This window comes from Hyla sarda, chromosome 6 (genome assembly GCF_029499605.1).
Source record: "Hyla sarda isolate aHylSar1 chromosome 6, aHylSar1.hap1, whole genome shotgun sequence".
Lineage (NCBI taxonomy): Eukaryota > Metazoa > Chordata > Amphibia > Anura > Hylidae > Hyla > Hyla sarda.
This window is the reverse complement of record NC_079194.1, coordinates 248,589,453-248,611,987: the sequence shown is the minus strand read 5'-3', so window position 1 is coordinate 248,611,987 and position 22,535 is coordinate 248,589,453. Positions and strand designations below refer to the sequence as shown.

The 22,535-nt window shown below is 48.0% G+C and overlaps 1 protein-coding gene across 6 annotated transcripts in view; it reads right to left on the bottom strand.

Moving 5' to 3' along the window:
- The window catches only part of LOC130276901 (mucin-5AC-like), a 442,145-nt gene that overhangs the window by 225,001 nt on the left and 194,609 nt on the right, over nucleotides 1-22,535 (bottom strand). For all 6 annotated transcript variants that reach the window (XM_056526890.1, XM_056526891.1, XM_056526895.1 and 3 more), the window contains 2 exons: nucleotides 18,367-18,410; nucleotides 17,119-17,280 (listed from right to left, as the gene is read on the bottom strand). In XM_056526890.1, coding sequence (XP_056382865.1) covers nucleotides 17,119-17,280; nucleotides 18,367-18,410 — 206 coding nt within the window. The remainder of the gene's footprint in view (nucleotides 1-17,118; nucleotides 17,281-18,366; nucleotides 18,411-22,535) is intronic.

Sequence of the window (22,535 nt, the reverse complement as noted above, 5' to 3'; positions counted from 1 at the left end):
AATATATGCTTTACTGATGTTGCTGTGGGGGCTTGTTGGATTTGGTCCTTCGTACCCACACGATGGGGTACGGGACACTCAAAGGTTGTTCTAAATTTCAAATAAAAAAATGATGGCGCTGCTGGGCCTGGGTCTGGGAATTTAAAATTTTCTCATAGGTAGCACCCGCTATCCAAAATCTTTTTTTAAAAATTTCTAAAATTGTGTTTTTTTTTTTTTTTTTGGGGGGGGGGGGGGGGGGGGGATTGTGAAGCCCTGGTGTGTACTCATGCATCAGTCAACTCCAGGCTGTGTCATTCAGGCAATATATGGGTTACTGATGCTGCTGTCGGGCCTGGGTCTGGGAATTTCAGATTTTCTCATAGGTAGCACCCACTATCCAAAATCTATTTCCAAAATTTCTGAAATTGTGTTGTTTTTTGGGGGGAATTGTGAAGCCCTGTTGTGTACTCGTGCATCAGCCAACTCCAGGCTGTGTCATTCAGACAATATATAGTTTACTGATGCCGCTGTGGGGGCCTGGGTCTGGGAATTTTAAATTTTCTCATAGGTTGCACCCGCTATCCGAAATCTTCAGTTTAAATTTCTAAATTAATCTTTTAATCTTAGAGATTGTGAAGGCCTAGTGCCTACTCATGCTGCTGACAACTCCGGGCTGTGCCAATCATCCACTATATGGTCTCCTCATGCTGCCAACACCTCCACGCTGTGTCATTCAGCCACTATATGGTCTCCTCATGCTGCCAACATGTCCACACTGTGTTTTCAGCCACTATATGCTATCCTCATACTGCCAACACCTCCACGCTGTGCCTTTCAGCCACTATATGGTCTCCTCATGCTGCCAACACCCCCACGCTGTGCCATTCATTCACTATATGGTCTCCTCATGCTGCCAACACCTCCACGCTGTGTCATTCAGCCACTATATGGTGTCCTCATGCTGCCGACATGTCCACACTGTGTCATTCAGCCACTATATGGTCTCCTCATGTGGCCAACACCTCCACGCTGTGCCATTCAGCCACTATATGGTCTCCTCATGCTGCCAACATGTCCACACTGTGTCATTCAGCCACCATATAGACTCCTCATGCTGCTAACACCTCCATGCTGTGTCTTTCAGCCCCTATATGGTCTCCTCATGCTGCCAACATGTCCACACTGTGTCATTCAGCCACTATATGGTGTCCTCATGCTGCCAACATGTCCACACTGTGTTTTCAGCCACTATATGCTGTCCTCATACTGCCAACACCTCCACGCTGTGCCTTTCAGCCACTATATGATCTCCTCATGCTGCCAACACCCCCACGCTGTGCCATTCATCCACTATATGGTCTCCTCATGCTGCAAACACCTCCACGCTGTGTCATTCAGCCACTATATGGTGTCCTCATGCTGCCGACATGTCCACACTGTGTCATTCAGCCACTATATGGTCTCCTCATGCGGCCAATACCTCCACGCTGTGCCATTCAGCCACTATATGGTCTCCTCATGCTGCCAACACCTCCACGCTGTGTCATTCAACCACTATATGGTGTTCTCATGCTTCCAACATGTCCACACTGTGTCATTCAGCCACTATATAGTGTCCTCATGCTGCCAACACCTTCGTGCTGTGCCATTCAGCCACTACATGGTCTCCTCATGCTGCAAACACCTCCACGCTGTGTCATTCAGCCACTATATGGTCTCCTCATGCTGCCAATATGTCCACACTGTGTCATTCAGCCACTATATGGACTCCTCATGCTGCCAACACCTTCGTGCTGTGCCATTCAGCCACTACATGGTCTCCTCATGCTGCAAACACCTCCACGCTGTGTCATTCAGCCACTATATGGTCTCCTCATGCTGCCAATATGTCCACACTGTGTCATTCAGCCACTATATGGACTCCTCATGCTGCCAACACCTTCGTGCTGTGCCATTCAGCCACTACATGGTCTCCTCATGCTGCAAACACCTCCACGCTGTGTCATTCAGCCACTATATGGTCTCCTCATGCTGCCAATATGTCCACACTGTGTCATTCAGCCACTATATGGACTCCTCATGCTGCTAACACCTCCATGCTGTGTCTTTCAGCCCCTATATGGTCTCATCATGCTGCCAACATGTCCACACTGTGTCATTCAGCCACTATATGGTGTCCTCATGTTGCCAACACCTCCACGCTGTGCCATTCAGCCACTATATGGTCTCCTCATGCTGCCAACACCTCCATGCTGTGTCATTCAGCCACTATATGGTCTCCTCATGCTGCCAACATGTCCACACTGTGTCATTCAGCCACTAGATGGTGTCCTCATGCTGCCAACACCTCCACGCTGTGCCATTCAGCCACTATATGGTCTCCTCATGCTGCCAACACCTCCATGCTGTGTCATTCAGCCACTATATGGTCTCCTCATACTGCCAACATGTCCACACTGTGTCATTCAGCCACTATATCGTGTACTCATGCTGCCAACACCTCCACGCTGTGCCATTCAGCCACTATGTGGTCTCCTCATACTGCCAACACCTCCACGCTGTGTCATTTAGCCACTATATGGTGTACTCATGCTGCCAACACCTCCACGCTGTGCCATCCACGCTGTGCCATTCAGCCACTATATGGTCTCCACATGCTGCCAACACCTCCACACTGTGCCATTCAGCCACTATATGGTCTCCTCATGCTGCCAACACCTCCACGCTGTGTCATTCAACCACTATATGGTGTCCTCATGCTTCCAACATGTCCACACTGTGTCATTCAGCCACTATATAGTGTCCTCATGTTGCCAACACCTCCACGCTGTGCCATTCAGCCACTATATGGTCTCCTCATGCTGCCAACACCTCCATGCTGTGTCATTCAGCCACTATATGGTCACCTCATGCTGCCAACATGTCCACACTGTGTCATTCAGCCACTATATCGTGTCCTCATTCTGCCAACACCTCCACGCTGTGCCATTCAGCCACTATGTGGTCTCCTCATGCTGCCAACACCTCCACGCTGTGCCATTCAGCCACTATGTGGTCTCCTCATGCTGCCAACACCTCCATGCTGTGTTATTCAGCCACTATATGGTCTCCTCATGCTGTCAACACCTCCACACTGTGTCATTCAGCCACTATATCGTGTCCTCATGCTGCCAACACCTCCTCGCTGTGCCATTCAGCCACTATGTGGTCTCCTCATGCTGCCAACACCTCCACGCTGTGTCATTCAGCCACTATATGGTGTCCTCATGCTGCCAACACCTCCACCCTGTGCCATCCACGCTGTGCCATTCAGCCACTATATGGTCTCCTCATGCTGCCAACACCTCCACGCTGTGCCATTAAGCCACTATATGGTCTCCTCATGCTGCCAACACCTCCACGCTGTGTCATTCAACCACTATATGGTGTCCTCATGCCTCCAACATGTCCACACTGTGTCATTCAGCCACTATATAGTGTCCTCATGCTGCCAACACCTCCATGCTGTGCCATTCAGCCACTACATGGTCTCCTCATTCTGCAAACAACTCGACACTGTGTCTTTCAGCCACTATATGGTCTCCTCATGCTGTCAACATGTCCACACTGTGTCATTCAGCCACTATATGGTGTCCTCATATTGCCAACACCTCCACGCTATGCTATTCAGCCACTATATAGTCTCCTCATGCTGCCAACACCTCCATGCTGTGTCATTTAGCCACTATATGGTCTCCTTATGCTGCCAACATGTCCACACTGTGTCATTCAGCCACTAGATGGTGTCCTCATGCTTCCAACATGTCCACACTGTGTCATTCAGCCACTATATAGTGTCCTCATGTTGCCAACACCTCCACGCTGTGCCATTCAGCCACTATATGATCTCCTCATGCTGCCAACACTTCCATGCTGTGTCATTCAGCCACTATATGGTCTCCTCATGCTGCCAACATGTCCACACTGTGTCATTCAACCACTAGAGGGTGTCCTCATGCTGCCAACACCTCCACGCTGTGCCATTCAGCCACTATATGGTCTCCTCATGCTGCCAACACCTCCATGCTGTGTCATTCAGCCACTATATGGTCTCCTCATACTGCCAACATGTCCACACTGTGTCATTCAGCCACTATATCGTGTACTCATGCTGCCAACACCTCCACGCTGTGCCATTCAGCCACTATGTGGTCTCCTCATACTGCCAACACCTCCACGCTGTATCATTTAGCCACTATATGGTGTACTCATGCTGCCAACACCTCCACGCTGTGCCATCCACGCTGTGCCATTCAGCCACTATATGGTCTCCTCATGCTGCCAACACCTCCACGCTGTGCCATTCAGCCACTATATGGTCTCCTCATGCTGCCAACACCTCCACGCTGTGTCATTCAACAACTATATGGTGTCCTCATGCTTCCAACATGTCCACACTGTGTCATTCAGCCACTATATAGTGTCCTCATGTTGCCAACACCTCCTTGCTGTGCCATTCAGCCACTATATGGTCTCCTCATGCTGCCAACACCTCCATGCTGTGTCATTCAGCCACTATATGGTCTCCTCATGCTGCCAACATGTCCACACTGTGTCATTCAGCCACTATATCGTGTCCTCATGCTGCCAACACCTCCACGCTGTGCCATTCAGCCACTATGTGGTCTCCTCATGCTGCCAACACCTCCACGCTGTGCCATTCAGCCACTATGTGGTCTTCTCATGCTGCCAACACCTCCATGCTGTGTCATTCAGCCACTATATGGTCTCCTCATGCTGCCAACACCTCCACACTGTGTCATTCAGCCACTATATCGTGTCCTCATGCTGCCAACACCTCCACGCTGTGCCATTTAGCCACTATGTGGTCTCCTCATGCTGCCAACACCTCCACGCTGTGTCATTCAGCCACTATATGGTGTCCTCATGCTGCCAACACCTCCACCCTGTGCCATCCACGCTGTGCCATTCAGCCACTATATGGTCTCCTCATGCTGCCAACACCTCCACGCTGTGCCATTCAGCCACTATATGGTCTCCTCATGCTGCCAACACCTCCACGCTGTGTCATTCAACCACTATATGGTGTCCTCATGCCTCCAACATGTCCACACTGTGTCATTCAGCCACTATATAGTGTCCTCATGCTGCCAACACCTCCATGCTGTGCCATTCAGCCACTACATGGTCTCCTCATTCTGCAAACAACTCCACACTGTGTCTTTCAGCCACTATATGGTCTCCTCATGCTGTCAACATGTCCACACTGTGTCATTCAGCCACTATATGGTGTCCTCATATTGCCAACACCTCCACGCTATGCTATTCAGCCACTATGTAGTCTCCTCATGCTGCCAACACCTCCATGCTGTGTCATTTAGCCACTATATGGTCTCCTTATGCTGCCAACATGTCCACACTGTGTCATTCAGCCACTAGATGGTGTCCTCATGCTTCCAACATGTCCACACTGTGTCATTCAGCCACTATATAGTGTCCTCATGTTGCCAACACCTCCACGCTGTGCCATTCAGCCACTATATGATCTCCTCATGCTGCCAACACTTCCATGCTGTGTCATTCAGCCACTATATGGTCTCCTCATGCTGCCAACATGTCCACACTGTGTCATTCAACGACTAGAGGGTGTCCTCATGCTGCCAACACCTCCACGCTGTGCCATTCAGCCACTATATGGTCTCCTCATGCTGCCAACACCTCCATGCTGTGTCATTCAGCCACTATATGGTCTCCTCATGCTGCCAACATGTCCACACTGTGTCATTCAGCCACTATATCGTGTCCTCATGCTGCCAACACCTTCACGCTGTGCCATTCAGCCACTATGTGGTCTCCTCATGCTGCCAACACCTCCACGCCGTGTCATTCAGCCACTATATGGTGTCCTCATGCTGCCAACACCTCCATGCTGTGCCATCCACGCTGTGCCATTCAGCCACTATATGGTCTCCTCATGCTGCCAACACCTCCACGCTGTGCCATTCAGCCACTATATGGTCTCCTCATGCTGCCAACACCTTCACGCTGTGTCATTCAACCACTATATGGTGTCCTCATGCTTCCAACATGTCCACACTGTGTCATTCAGCCACTATATAGTGTCCTCATGCTGCCAACACCTCCATGCTGTGCCATTCAGCCACTACATGGTCTCCTCATGCTACAAACAACTCCACACTGTGTCATTCAGCCACTATATGGTCTCCTCATGCTGCCAACACCTCCATGCTGTGTCATTCAGCCACTATATGGTCTCCTCATGCTGCCAACATGTCCACACTGTGTCATTCAGCCACTAGATGGTGTCCTCATGCTGCCAACACCTCCACGCTGTGCCATTCAGCCACTATATGGTCTCCTCATGCTGCCAACACCTCCATGCTGTGTCATTCAGCCACTATATGGTCTCCTCATGCTGCCAACATGTCCACACTGTGTCATTCAGCCACTAGATTGTGTCCTCATGCTGCCAACACCTCCACGCTGTGCCATTCAGCCACTATATGGTGTCCGCATGCTGCCAACACCTCCACACTGTGTCATTCAGCCACTATATGATCTCCTCATGCTGCCAACACTTCCATGCTGTGTCATTCAGCCACTATATGGTCTCCTCATGCTGCCAACATGTCCACACTGTGTCATTCAACGACTAGAGGGTGTCCTCATGCTGCCAACACCTCCACGCTGTGCCATTCAGCCACTATATGGTCTCCTCATGCTGCCAACACCTCCATGCTGTGTCATTCAGCCACTATATGGTCTCCTCATGCTGCCAACATGTCCACACTGTGTCATTCAGCCACTATATCGTGTCCTCATGCTGCCAACACCTTCACGCTGTGCCATTCAGCCACTATGTGGTCTCCTCATGCTGCCAACACCTCCACGCCGTGTCATTCAGCCACTATATGGTGTCCTCATGCTGCCAACACCTCCATGCTGTGCCATCCACGCTGTGCCATTCAGCCACTATATGGTCTCCTCATGCTGCCAACACCTCCACGCTGTGCCATTCAGCCACTATATGGTCTCCTCATGCTGCCAACACCTTCACGCTGTGTCATTCAACCACTATATGGTGTCCTCATGCTTCCAACATGTCCACACTGTGTCATTCAGCCACTATATAGTGTCCTCATGCTGCCAACACCTCCATGCTGTGCCATTCAGCCACTACATGGTCTCCTCATGCTACAAACAACTCCACACTGTGTCATTCAGCCACTATATGGTCTCCTCATGCTGCCAACACCTCCATGCTGTGTCATTCAGCCACTATATGGTCTCCTCATGCTGCCAACATGTCCACACTGTGTCATTCAGCCACTAGATGGTGTCCTCATGCTGCCAACACCTCCACGCTGTGCCATTCAGCCACTATATGGCCTCCTCATGCTGCCAACACCTCCATGCTGTGTCATTCAGCCACTATATGGTCTCCTCATGCTGCCAACATGTCCACACTGTGTCATTCAGCCACTAGATTGTGTCCTCATGCTGCCAACACCTCCACGCTGTGCCATTCAGCCACTATATGGTGTCCGCATGCTGCCAACACCTCCACACTGTGTCATTCAGCCACTATATGGTCTCCTCATGCTGCCAACACCTCCATGCTGTGTCATTCAGACACTATATGGTCTCCTCATGCTGCCAACACCTCCACGTTGTGTCATTCAGCCACTATGTGGTCTCCACATGCTGCCAACACCTCCATGCTGTGTCATTCAGCCACTATATGGTCTCCTCATGCTGCAAACAACTCCATGCTGTGTCATTCAGCCACTATATGGTCTCCTCATGCTGCCAACATGTCCACACTGTGTCATTCAGCCACTATATGGGCTCCTCATGCTGCCAACACCTCCATGCTGTGTCATTCAGCCACTATATGGTCTCCTCATGCTGCAAACAACTCCACGCTGTGTCATTCAGCCACTATTTGGTCTCCTCATGCTGCCAACATGTCCACACTGTGTCATTCAGCCACTATATGGACTCCTCATGCTGCCAACACCTCCATGCTGTGTCATTCAGCCACTATATGGTCTCCTCATGCTGCAAACAACTCCACGCTGTGTCATTCAGCCACTATATGGTCTCCTCATGCTGCCAACATGTCCACACTTAGTCATTCAGCCACTATATGGACTCCTCATGCTGCCAACACCTCCATGCTGTGTCTTTCAGTCACTATATGGTCTCCTCATACTGCAAACAACTCCACGCTGTGTCATTCAGCCACTAGATGGTGTCCTCATGCTGCCAACACCTCCACGCTGTGCCATTCAGCCACTATATGGTGTCCTCATGCTGCCACCACCTCAACACTGTGTCATTCAGCCACTATATGGTCTCCTCATGCTGCCAATACCTCCACGCTGTGTCATTCAGACACTATATGGTCTCCTCATGCTGCCAACACCTCCACGCTGTGCCATTCAGCCACTATGTGGTCTCCTCATGCTGCCAACACCTCCATGCTGTGTCATTCAGCCACTATATGGTCTCCTCATGCTGCAAACAACTCCTCACTTTGCCATTCAGCCACTGTATGGACTCCTCATGCTGCCAACATGTCCACACTGTGCCATTCAGCCACTATATGGACTCCTCATGCTGCCAACACCTCCATGCTGTGTCATTCAGCCACAATATGGTCTCCTCATGCTGCAAACAACTCCATGCTGTGTCATTAAGCCACTATATGGTCTCCTCATGCTGCCAACATGTCCACACTGTGTCATTCAGCCACTATATGGACTCCTCATATTGCCAACACCTCCACGCTGTGCTATTCAGTCACTATATGGTCTCCTCATGCTGCAAACAACTCCACGCTGTGTCATTCAGCCATTATATGGTCTCCTCATGCTGCCAACATGTCCACACTGTGTCATTCAGCCACTAGATGGTGTCCTCATGCTGCCAACACCTCCACGCTGTGCCATTCAGCCACTATGTGGTCTCCTCATGCTGCCAACACCTCCACGCTGTGTCATTCAGCCACTATATAGTGTCCTCATGCTGCCAACACCTCCACGCTGTGCCATCCACGCTGTGCCATTCAGCCACTATATGGTCTGCTCATGCTGCCAACACCTCCACGCTGTGCCATCCACGCTGTGTCATTCAGCCACTACATGGTCTTCTCATGCTGCCAACACCTCCACTCTGTGCCATTCAGTCACTATATGGTCTCATCATGCTGCCAACACCTCCACGCTGTGTCATTCAACCACTATATGGTGTCCTCATGCTTCCAACATGTCCACACTGTTTGCTTCAGCCACTATATAGTGTCCTCATGCTGCCAACACCTCCATGCTGTGCCATTTAGCCACTACATGGTCTCCTCATGCTGCAAACACCTCCACGTTGTGTCATTCAGCCACTATATGGTCTCCTCATGCTGCCAACATGTCCACACTGTGTCATTCAGCCACTATATGGACCCCTCATGCTGCTAACACCTCCATGCTGTGTCTTTCAGCCCCTATATGGTCTCCTCATGCTGTCAACATGTCCACAGTGTGTCATTCAGCCACTATATGGTGTCCTCATATTGCCAACACCTCCACGCTGTGCCATTCAGCCACTATATGGTCTCCTCATGCTGCCAACACCTCCATGCTGTGTCATTCAGCCACTATATGGTCTCCTCATGCTGCCAACATGTCCACACTGTGTCATTCAGCCACTAGATGGTGTCCTCATGCTGCCAACACCTCCACGCTGTGCCATTCAGCCACTATATGGTCTCCTCATGCTGCCAACACCTCCATGTTGTGTCATTCAGCCACTCTATGGTCTCCTCATGCTGCCAAAACCTCCACGCTGTGCCATTCAGCCACTATATGGTCTCCTCATGCTGCCAACACCTCCACGTTGTGTCATTCAACCACTATATGGTGTCCTCATGCTTCCAACATGTCCACACTGTGTCATTCAGCCACTATATAGTGTCCTCATGCTGCCAACACCTCCACGCTGTGTCATTCAGCCACTATATGGTGTTCTCATGCTGCCGACATGTCCACACTGTGTCATTCAGCCACTATATGGTCTCCTCATGCGGCCAACACCTCCACGCTGTGCCATTCAGCCACTATATGGTCTCCTCATGCTGCCAACACCTCCACGCTGTGTCATTCAACCACTATATGGTGTCCTCATGCTTCCAACATGTCCACACTGTGTCATTCAGCCACTATATAGTGTCCTCATGCTGCCAACACCTCCATGCTGTGCCATTCAGCCACTACATGGTCGCCTCATGCTGCAAACACCTCCACGCTGTGTCATTCAGCCACTATATGGTCTCCTCATGCTGCCAATATGTCCACACTGTGTCATTCAGCCACTATATGGACTCCTCATGTTGCTAACACCTCCATACTGTGTCTTTCAGCCCCTATATGGTCTCCTCATGCTGCCAACATGTCCACACTGTGTCATTCAGCCACTATATGGTGTCCTCATGTTGCCAACACCTCCACGCTGTGCCATTCAGCCACTATATGGTCTCCTCATGCTGCCAACACCTCCATGCTGTGTCAATCAGCCACTATATGGTCTCCTCAAGCTGCCAACATGTCCACACTGTGTCATTCAGCCACTATATCGTGTCCTCATGCTGCCAACACCTCTACGCTGTGCCAATCAGCCACTATGTGGTCTCCTCATGCTGCCAACACCTTCACGCTGTGTCATTCAGCCACTTTATGGTGTCCTCATGCTGCCAACACCTCCACGCTGTGCCATCCACGCTGTGCCATTCAGCCACTCTATGGTCTCCTCATGCTGCCAACACCTCCACACTGTGCCATTCAGCCACTATATGGTCTCCTTATGCTTCCAACACCTCCACGCTGTGTCATTCAACCACTTTATGGTGTCCTCATGCTTCCAACATGTCCACACTGTGTCATTCAGCCACTAGATGGTGTCCTCATGCTGCCAACACCTCCACGCTGTGCCATTCAGCCACTATATGGTGTCCTCATGCTGCCAACACCTCCACACTGTGTCATTCAGCCACTATATGGTCTCCTCATGCTGCCAACACCTCCATGCTGTGTCATTCAGACACTATATGGTCTCCTCATGCTGCCAACACCTCCACGCTGTGCCATTCAGCCACTATGTGGTCTCCTCATGCTGCCAACACCTCCATGCTGTGTCATTCAGCCACTATATGGTCTCCTCATGCTGCAAACAACTCCATGCTGTGTCATTCAGCCACTATATGGTCTTTTCATGCTGCCAACATGTCCACACTGTGTCATTCAGCCACTATATAGACTCCTCATGCTGCCAACACCTCCATGCTGTGTCATTCAGCCACTATATGGTCTCCTCATGCTGAAAACAACTCCACGCTGTGTCATTCAGCCACTATATGGTCTCCTCATGCTGCCAACATGTCCACACTGTGTCATTCAGCCACTATATGGACTCCTCATATTGCCAACACCTCCACGCTGTGCTATTCAGTCACTATATGGTCTCCTCATGCTGCAAACAACTTTACGCTGTGTCATTCAGCCACTATATGGTCTCCTCATTCTGCCAACATGTCCACAATGTGTTATTCAGCCACTAGATGGTGTCCTCATGCTGCCAACACCTCCACGCTGTGCCATTCAGCCACTATGTGGTCTCCTCATGCTGCCATCACCTCCACGCTGTGTCATTCAGCCACTATATGGTGTCCTCATGCTGCCAACACCTCCACGCTGTGCCATCCACGCTGTGCCATTCAGCCACTATATGGTCAGCTCATGCTGCCAACACCTCCACGCTGTGCCATCCACGCTGTGTCATTCAGCCACCATATGGTCTCCTCATGCTGCCAACACCTCCACGCTGTGCCATTCAGCCACTATATGGTCTCCTCATGCTGCCAACACCTCCACGCTGTGTCATTCAACCCCTATATGGTGTCCTCATGCTTCCAACATGTCCACACTGTGTCCTTCAGCCACTATATAGTGTCCTCATACTGCCAACACCTCCATGCTGTGCCATTCAGCCACTACATGGTCTCCTCATGCTGCAAACAACTCCACGCTATGTCATTCAGCCACTATATGGTCTCCTCATGCTGCCAACATGTCCACACTGTGTCATTCATCCACTATATGGACTCCTCATGCTGCTAACACCTCCATGCTGTGTCTTTCAGCCCCTATATGGTCTTCTCATGCTGTCAACATGTCCATACTGTGTCATTCAGCCACTATATGGTGTCCTCATATTGCCAACACCTCCACGCTGTGCTATTCAGCCACTATATGGTCTCCTCATGCTGCCAACACCTCCATGCTGTGTCATTCAGCCACTATATGGTCTCCTCATGCTGCCAACATGTCCACACTGTGTCATTCAGCCACTAGATGGTGTCCTCATGCTGCCAACACCTCCACGCTGTGCCATTCAGCCACTATATGGTCTCCTCATGCTGCCAACACCTCCATGCTGTGTCATTCAGCCACTCTATGGTCTCCTCATGCTGCCAACACCTCCACGCTGTGCCATTCAGCCACTATATGGTCTCCTCATGCTGCCAACACCTCCACGTTGTGTCATTCAACCACTATATGGTGTCCTCTTGCTTGCAACATGTCCACACTGTGTCATTCAGCCACTATATAGTGTCCTCATGCTGCCAATACCTCCATGCTGTGCCATTCAGCCACTTCATGGTCTCCTCATGCTGCAAACACCTCCACGCTGTGTCGTTCAGCCCCTATATGGTCTACTCATGCTGCCAACATGTCCACACTGTGTCATTCAGCCACTATATGGTGTCCTTATGTTGCCAACACCTCCATGTTGTTTCATTCCGCCACTATATGGTCTCCTCATGCTGCCAACATATCCACACTGTGTCATTCAGCCACTATATGGTGTCCTCATGCTGCCAACACCTCCACGCTGTGCCATTCAGCCACCAAATGGTCTCCTCATGCTGCCAACACCTCCATGCTGTGTCATTCAGCCACTATATGGTCTCCTCATGCTGCCAACATGTCCACACTATGTCATTCAGCCACTATATGGTGTCCTCATGCTGCCAACACCTCCATGCTGTGCCATTCAGCCACTATGTGGTCTCCTCATGCTGCCAACACCTCCACGCTGTGTCATTCAGCCACTTTATGGTGTCCTCATGCTGCCAACACCTCCACGCTGTGCCATCCACGCTGTGCCATTCAGCCACTATACGGTCTACTCATGCTGCCAACACCTCCACGCTGTGTCATTTAGCCATTATATGGTGTCCTCATGCTGCCAACATGTCCACACTGTGTCATTCAGCCACTACATGGTGTCCTCATGCTGCCAACACCTCCACGCTGTGCCATTCAGCCACTATATGGTCTCCTCATGCTGCCAACATGTCCACACTTAGTCATTCAGCCACTACATGGTGTCCTCATGCTGCCAACACCTCCACGTTGTGTCATTCAGCCACTATATGGTGTCCTCATGCTGCCAACATGTCAACACTGTGTCATTCAGCCACTATATGGTGTCCTCATGCTGCCAACACCTCCACGCTGTGCCATTCAGCCACTATATAGTCTGCTCATGCTTCAAACACCTCCACACTGTGTCATTCAGCCACTATATGGTGTTCTCATGCTGCCAACACCTCCACACTGTGTCATTCAGCCACTATATGGTCTCCTCATGCTGCCAACACCTCCATGCTGTGTCATTCAGACACTATATGGTCTCCTCATGCTGCCAACATGTCCTCACTGTGTCATTCAGACACTATATGGTCTCCTCATGCTGCCAACACCTCCATGCTGTGCCATTCAGCCACTATATGGTCTCCTCATGCTGCCAACACCTCCATGCTGTGTCATCCATTCACTATATGGTCTCCTCATGCTGCCAACATGTCCACACTGTGTCATTCAGCCACTATATGGTGTCCTCATGCTGCCAACACCTCCACGCTGTGCCTTTCAGCCATTATATGGTGTCCTCATGCTGCCAACACCTCCACACTGTGCCATTCAGCCACTAAATGGTCTCCTCATGCTGCCAACACCTCCACGCTATGTCATTCAGTCACTATATGGTCTCCTGACACTGATGCCACCACCAGGCTCTGTCATTGTGCTGCTGTGCGGCAGTGATTCTAAAAGAGATGCCGGTAATCTGCATGTTATTCTAAATAACAGTATTATTCCATATGCATTTTAGAACACAGCAAATTGTTCTATACCCCTATAGAGGCTGTATGTAGGCTAGAAATAGCCTTTTTTAATATAGATTTGGCGCAAAAAAATCTGGATCGAAACAAACTTTTTCGGAAAATTCGGCAAATCGGCCGAATCAAATTTTTGAAAAGTTCGCACATCTCTAATTAGAAATTTAAGGGTCATTCCTATAACTCCCAGACCTCTTTATGGTGGCGAAGCATATGTTGACGCAGGGCCGTGGTGCTAACATTGGGACCCTGGCCACACTTCACCTTCTGCCGACATATCTTGCATGTGGCTATGTGAACCTCCTCCGGATGCTTGATGAAAAACTGCCACATCGCCGAGTAGCTGATTTTACCACCAACAGTCCGCACTACTTGACTGCTACTGCTGCCATCTCCAGGAACCCCTATTCCACCACCTCCCAGGAGGGTAGGCTGCCGCGAAGCAGGTTGTGTCCTCCGGGCACATTTGGCTCCAGAATTTCCACTTCTGACACCATGCTGATTGGCAACCATGCTACAACTTTGCTGGCTCAGCTGCTGCTTCACAGGCAACCTACAACTCTCTTCTCCTGATGATGATGAAGCCCCTTCTGCACCCGGCTCCCAATTGAGATCGGCTTCATCATCATAAACAGGTGTCTGCATGTCATAGATGTCCTCCTCAGGTTCTTCAACAGTGTCTGCTTCAGGACCCTGAAACCTGGCAACACCGCCTCCCTCGTCACTCTCCTCATCACTACTTGCCCGCCTAGCGTAGGAAGCAGTGGATGTCTCCTCCACTCCTTTGCTGGGCATTAGCTGCTGACTGTCCTCTATCAGTAAATAGTGGAGCTGAACCCACAGCATAAGATACTTCTGTAGGGGAGGGAACAGCATAGGACAGAGGCAATGGGAGGACAGGGACTGCTCCCGGGCAATTCCAACCGAGGGTTGTGTTGTGTCTAAGGAACCCACCGACTGGGGGTATCATATGTCACTTGTGATGAAGTGACCGTGTTAACCAATCGATGACGGCAGATGGGTTGCTGGCCGAGACACAACTGCTAGCTGATACCGGGAGCTCAGACATTTTGCTGCGACTCCTGCAGCCACTCACCCCTAGTCTGCTGCGACCTCTGCCTGATGAATTGAGGCCTTTGCCATTCCTCTGTGCACGTCCTGGCACTTCTCTGCCTGACATACTTAATGCGTATATAAAGGGAGTACAATAAGCTTCACTACGCTTAAGACAGTATCTGTCTAGAACAGCAGCAGGTGTGTACTTTCGCCTGGACTTTCACAGTATCTAGGCCCTTGACAGATTAACAGGTACAAAATAGTACATTACTTAGATGTACATTTGTGGTATGCACTTATGAGGGTAGAAAAATGTGCTACAGTACGCTTAATAAACGTATTGGAGTAAAACACCAGCCAGTGATTACTTTTGGCTGTCCATTCACAGTATGTAGGCCCTTGACAGATTAAAAAAGGGATAATATAGTACACTACTTAGATGTAGGTATGTGGTATGCACTTATGAGGGCAGAAAAATGCGGTACAGTACGCTTAAAAAAACGTGTTTTAGTAAAACAGCAGCTGGTGATTACTTTTGCCTGGACTTTCACAGTATGTAGGCCCTTGACAGATTAATAGGTATAACATAGTACACTACTTAGATGTACGTATGTGGTATGCACTCATGAGGGTAGATGTAGATGAGTAGATGATTTGTTGTGGAACAAAGACACAGAATTGTGCTGAAAAATTATTCCTGCCTCCTCTGCTAAGGTTTATGACGTTGAGGCAGCTTGTTGAAATGTATGAGGCAACACACAGCTATGTGCCCCTCTCTGTAATACAATGCTGTAGAAAGTGACTGGGAGGTTAATGGCTGCAGTAAAAATCCTTTTCAGTGAAAAAAAACACTGCTCTCTGTCCACCAGAACGCTGATGTGACTAGGATGTGAAACGCTGCTGAAATGAGCTTTTCTGTGTAACACATAGTGATGTCCGTCCTATCTGTATGCAGTGTAATGAATGATATGACGAGCCGCAAAATGGCTACCAAATATATAGGGCTGTGACATCACAGGGGTGACTGTCTGCTGATAGGCTGCATCCTGCATGTAATTCAGGGTCATCCCGCCTACTTCCCTTCCCGCCTTGCCTTCCCACCTTGCCAGTGTTCCTTGCCCCATCTACTGACATGTGGATCCGTTATTTTAGATTCCCTGGAGCCTGGACCGCAGTAAATGGAGTTTAATGGAGCGATTTGCGTGATAGAATCATGGCGATATTCGCATTCATTCCGAATCGAATGTTTCATAAAAATGCATAACGAATTCAAGTTTGTCAGCTTCGATTCACTCATCTCTAGTGACAATATAGAAAAAAACAATACTGATACTCATTTACATGCAAGAGACCAGGACATATGGATAGGGAACAGCATCCACAACCGCACCCAGTCCTGAGCAAGTGTGAATGCGAACCTATATTGGGATTCCAACCCAACAGCATCTACAACTGCACCCAATCCTGAGCAAGTGTGATTGCTGTCCTATATTGGGATTCCAATTCAACAGCATTCACAACCGCACCCAATCCTGAGCAAGTGTGAATGCTGTCATACACTTGCATTGAGGGGTCGGGGCGTGATGTCATGAGGGGGTGTGGCTATGATGTCACAAGCTCCCGGCGCCGGCTCCAGCGTTCGGAACAAATTGTTCCAAACGCTGAGCAGCGGAGTACCCCTTTAATTACCAACAGATTGTGATTGTGAGATTTTTACAGTGCTATCCCCCCAGTAGAGTGCCTCCAGAAATAATGCCAGTAGAGGACCTCCATATATAGTACCTGCAAAGTACCTTTCATATTTTCAAAAAATAACAACATCTCACCTGTGGTATGTGGGACTTGTGTAGCAGTGGGGCAGGGGTAGACTTCTCTGAGGATGGTCCCATTTTCTTTGCAAATACCAGAGACACAGCCTTCTATACTTGTAATGTTGTATACAACTTCATTGTATTTGTATATGTTCCCTTCATAGGTACATATACATGCTACAATAAAACACAAGGTATTTAGAACAGAAAACAATGTACAATATAAAATCAAAAGGTTTTAGTCATTTAACCAATTATTAAGGTTAATTAGGGGGCTATTTCTTCACAAAACAATAATTAATTCATAAACTGTATTACACATTTAATTTGCAACGGGATCCTGCACCAGAGGCCACGAGGGCTGACGTCGACCCCCGCTGACCCAAAGTCCCACCAGTTTTTGAATTTCTTTTCTGTGTATAAATTATGTTGTACCCTAATTATGTAACCTGGACTTGAAGAAGGAGGGGGAGCCCTTAGAAACGAGTTGTCCTGACCTTTACTTATGTATATCTAAATAAAAGCATATCTTTTACAAAAAATATTGTGTCATCCCATTGGTGAAGCGCTACGGCCAGAAGTCAAAGTTGTAAGAAAAAGGGAATCCCTGCCGGGAAACCTACATCTTTACACCTACTGTCCTGCATCCAGCACCATTCTGCGACAGTACCGACAGTCAGCAGCTCCCGGACACCGGATTTTCTATACCAAAAAAGCTTTTATCAGTGTTGTGCCTGCAAGCGCAACACGCCAAGGTGAGCAGTTGTATCATTCCACTGTACAATATTTACCCTTATCTAAGATAATGGCACTATATAGCATCATCTCTATCCTCTTCTTTTTTCTATATTATTTCACCATCAAACACAGGTACAGACACTATATTATGAACTACACTAACTTTACAGCCCCTTTAGCATAGTCAAATAAAAAGAAATCCTGGAATACCCCTTTAAATACACATGTGAAAAGCTTTAAAGATTACCATTAGCTGTATTACAGATGCAAAATAGGCCATTTGCACATGGGATCAAAAATGGGTCAGTAATACACCTGTGTAAAATGGGTCTCAGTTTTTCATTATAAATAGTTTTTTTGCATAAGGTTATGTTCTCACACAACTTTTGCAGCAGGTTTTTATTTTATTTTTTGCTTTTGATCCATTTTCGGCCATTTATGGCAAAAAAAAAAAAGTGTCCAAAATACTATGAGGAAACATAGCCTTAAATTGATTTTTCTTTCAAATGTACCTCATAAACTTACCGTAAACATCATAAACGCAATTTATACCATCCATAGTACAGGTACTGCGGAGAAACAAATATTAATAGTCTTTCACTGGATATTTAACAGACATTTAAGATTAGAAGTCAGTTTAACCACTTAAGGAAACAGCCAGTTTTAATTTTTTTGTGTTTAAATTTACTGTTTACTAAAACACGTTTAAACACTTTTTCTATCCACAGAGCCATATAAGGTTTTTTTTTTTTTTTTTTTGTTATTTTTTGGCAAGACCAATAGTACTTACCATAGAATTTACTGCAAAGCCAAAACATTTTTATTTGAGGGGTAACTTCGGTAAAAACATCTTACCCCCTATCCAAAGATGCCACCCCTTCGTCAGAAGCGACCGACCAATAGCAGAACGGGGGTGGGGGGGTTTAAAGTTCAGTTTCTCGGGCAACGGTGGCGGAGAGATGTGGGCAGTGGCGGTGTGATTCTGGTGAGTGCCCCTTTCAAAGATCTGGAGGGCCACAGTTTGGAGATCACTGTGCGGTGGTCTCCAAACAGTGGCCCTCCAGATCTTGCAAAACTACAACCCCCAGCATGCCCAGACAGCCATTTGCTGGAGAGCCATTTGCAACAGCTGGGGGCACCTTGTTTGAGAAACACTGACTTAGTGTATTTTTGGTGGAGGAGGCAAGCGCCATGCTTGCATCCTAGTCTGCCCCTATGCAAATCCCTAATTTAGGCCTCAAATGCACATGGCGCTCTCTCACTCTGGAGCCCTGTTGTATTTCAAGGCAATAATCTAGTCCCATACATATGGGGTATTTCCTTACCTGGGAGAAATTGTGTTACAAATTTTGGGGGGCTTTTTCTCCTTCTACCCCTTATGAAAAGGAAAAGTTAGGGGCTACACCAGCATGTTAGTTTAAAAAAAAAAAGTTTACACTAACATGCTGGTGTTGCCCCATACTTTTCATTTTCACAACAATGTAATAAGGAGTACAGTGATCCTTAACACCCCACAGGTGTTTGACAAATTTTCCTTAAAGTTGGATGTGAAAATGAAAAAATTTGATTTTTTTTTTTTTTTACTGAAATGCTTGTGTTAACCCAAATTTTTCATTTTCACAAAGGGTAATAGATGAAAAAGCCCCCCCAAAATGTTTATGCTAGTGGGGTGCAAATGCACACTGTACCCCTTTTAACATTCCGTGAGGGGGGGGGGAGTTTCCAAAATGAGCAGACAGGCTCCCTGTCATCAGCTGACAAGTGAGTCAATTCTCGGCCGCATTGCAACCTGGGAAAAATCTGAGACAACAGTAATTTTGTATGCTGTTAAAAATAAATATTGGAATGAAAATCACATTAGAATTGTGAGAAAATCGTCACACACAGGTACAGGCACTATATTATGAACTACACTAACTTTACAGCCCCTGTAGCATAGTCAAATTAAAAAAAAACCTGGAATCCCCCTTTACAGTTCACTGTACTCCTTATTACGTTCCTTGAGGGATGTAGTTTCCCAAATAGTGTACCATGTTTTTTTTTTATGCTATTCTGGCACCATTGGTACTTCCTAAATTTGACATGCCCCCCCCCCCCCCAAAAAAAGTTTCAGCAAAATTCTCTCACCAAAAGCCCAATGTCGCTCCTTCCCCTCAGAACACTCTAGTGCACCCACAGAGCACTTTACGTCCACATATGGGGTATTTCCTTAATCGAGAGAAATGTGGTAACACATTTCGTGGGGCATTTTCTCCCAATACACCTTGTGAAATTGAAAAGTATAGGGTAACACCAGCATTTTAGTGTTAAAAATCTAATTATTTATTGATATTATAGTTTTATTTTCAAGTCCCACTTTAATGAAACTTCGTCAATCACCTGTGGGGTGTTAAGGCTCACTGCACCCCTTGTTATATTCCTTAAGGAGTGTAGCTTCCCAAAGGATGCACATGATGTAAGCTCTGTGCCACTCGTGGCTAATTAGCCTCACTACGCGCTGATTATTAGCTCCACTGCACCCTTCCACCCACCTGGCGACTCGTGAGCATGTCCTGGTCCGGCAGGAGAGGGTCACTTTGCAATTCGTAAGCCCTTTCACAGTCTATTCTGGTCCAGCACTCGATCCATGATGGCGGCTTCCTGTGCGGCCTCTCCAGCAGGCCTGTCAGAGGGGGAGGATCCCTTAGAGACTGAAGACCTCACCCCGGCCACCATGTTTCGAAATATACAGCAACTGTTCCACATGGCTCTAGCCAAAGCAGTGGAAGACTTCACATCCCAGATACAGGAGCTGGGATGCCGAGTAAATGACACAGAAGCATAGCTGGATTTTTTGGCAGATGCAGCGGAGGATGATCGAAGGGACCTGGATGACCACGTGGCCCAATTGCGAGACCTTGAGATCAAACTAGAGGACCTTGAGAATAGGTCCCGGCAGGCCAACTTATGGATCTGAGGTCTACCAGAATCTGAACTGGGCCTCACGAAAACGGTAACCTCTATATTTTACAAGCTGACCCCTCAGATAGAACAGGAGTTGCTCCGATTTGACTGTATCCACAGGGCCCTTGCTATATCTAGAAACCCCAATCTTCCTCGGGATGTCATTTTTAAATAACACTACCTGGAGGTGCGTGATATGCTGTTAACTGTGGATCGGAATCTCCCGGCTTTACCTGGGTTGTCCCGAACGGTCTACCTCTACTCTGACCTGGCTCCATCTACATTGGCTCGCCACCAGAACTTTCGTCCAGTAACACTAGTGTTGCAGCAAGAGCAGGTCAAACACAGATGGGGTTTCATTGTCATTGTCCTTTCGGATGCGTGATCGCACATATTAGGTTTGCACCCTGCAGGAGGCCCGAGATATATCAGGCCAGGAACGCATTGCCTTAGTGGAGCCCACCCCCGCAACCTCAGAGAGTGGCTCGTCTGGCGCGCACCTGGACTTAGGTCTCCCCTGCTAGGTGGGATTCTCAGAACCCCAAAGATGCTCAGCCTCCTGCTTAACTTGGCAAATTTTATTGATGGCTTGCTACATAGTGTTTTGAGGAATACTGCCTACTTTGTGGACATGTCCCCATGATTGTTGCCATTTCCACCACTGAGGCTCTGGAATTTTATTTTGTGGCTTGGACACCTTGGACTTTTCCCCCTACTTCTGGATTGCCACCCTCCCCCTGATACGGGACTCTCGGAAGCGCCCACTGGAGCGCCTTTTCATTTACCTACATACTGCCTTTACATTTACCTACATACTTACCTGATGCTGGTGGCTCATCTCTATGCCTACATTATGCCTCTTCGCCTACCCTTTGCTTTTTCTCCACTTCGTTTTTCTTCTCTCTCTTCTCTTTTTCTTACTTTTCTCCCTCTCTTTGTTTTCTTGCCACTCTTTCCTTGTTTTCCTCTTTTTTCTTTTCCCTTCTCTCGGCTTGTTCTGGAGCCTACCTTTTCTTTCAGGTACCTGGGTGGTCTGGTTCGGAATCTTCTGCCATGAGGCTCGACGCGGTGTGGATTGATGTGCCCCAAACTCCCCAGATGGGGACTAGGAAGTACGGCAGTCCGTGGTACTCCCTGGACTGTCTTTCCTGTGATTTAGACTGTTCTTTTGTTTGTGTTTGTTTTGTTTTCTTTATGTTTGCTGTTTATTCGTATTGAGGATCTTGCTCATATCCTTATTGTGTGGCTTGACAACTATATTCCTTTATTGTATGATTGAATGGTTGCAGGGGGGTTGCCTTTCTCCTTTTGCCAGTGACTTAGCTTTTCCCTCTCGACCCAAATGTGTCGATTAATATCACATAATGTGCGAGTTTTCAACTCCCCTGGCAAAAGGGGAAAAGCTTTTGAGGACTATAAGCGACTTAATCCTGACATTATATGCATTCAGGAATCACATTTCACAAGCACCAGCTTCCCTCAGTTTCTCCATAGGGCATTTTCGAGAGTCTTTAGCAAATGCAGGAGTTCTGATTTTGATACATAACTCCATTCTGTTTGATGTGACGGAAATGCTCTTGGACCCTGAATGTCTCTATTTGATATTACTGGGTACTTTGTATGATAAATGTCTCTGCTTAATTAATACTTATGCTCCTACTGATAATCCTATTTCATTTTTTCAGTCTATGTGTTATAAACTTGACCTATGATACTTTGTTTGGGCTGGGGATTTAAAATTTAGACTTGAT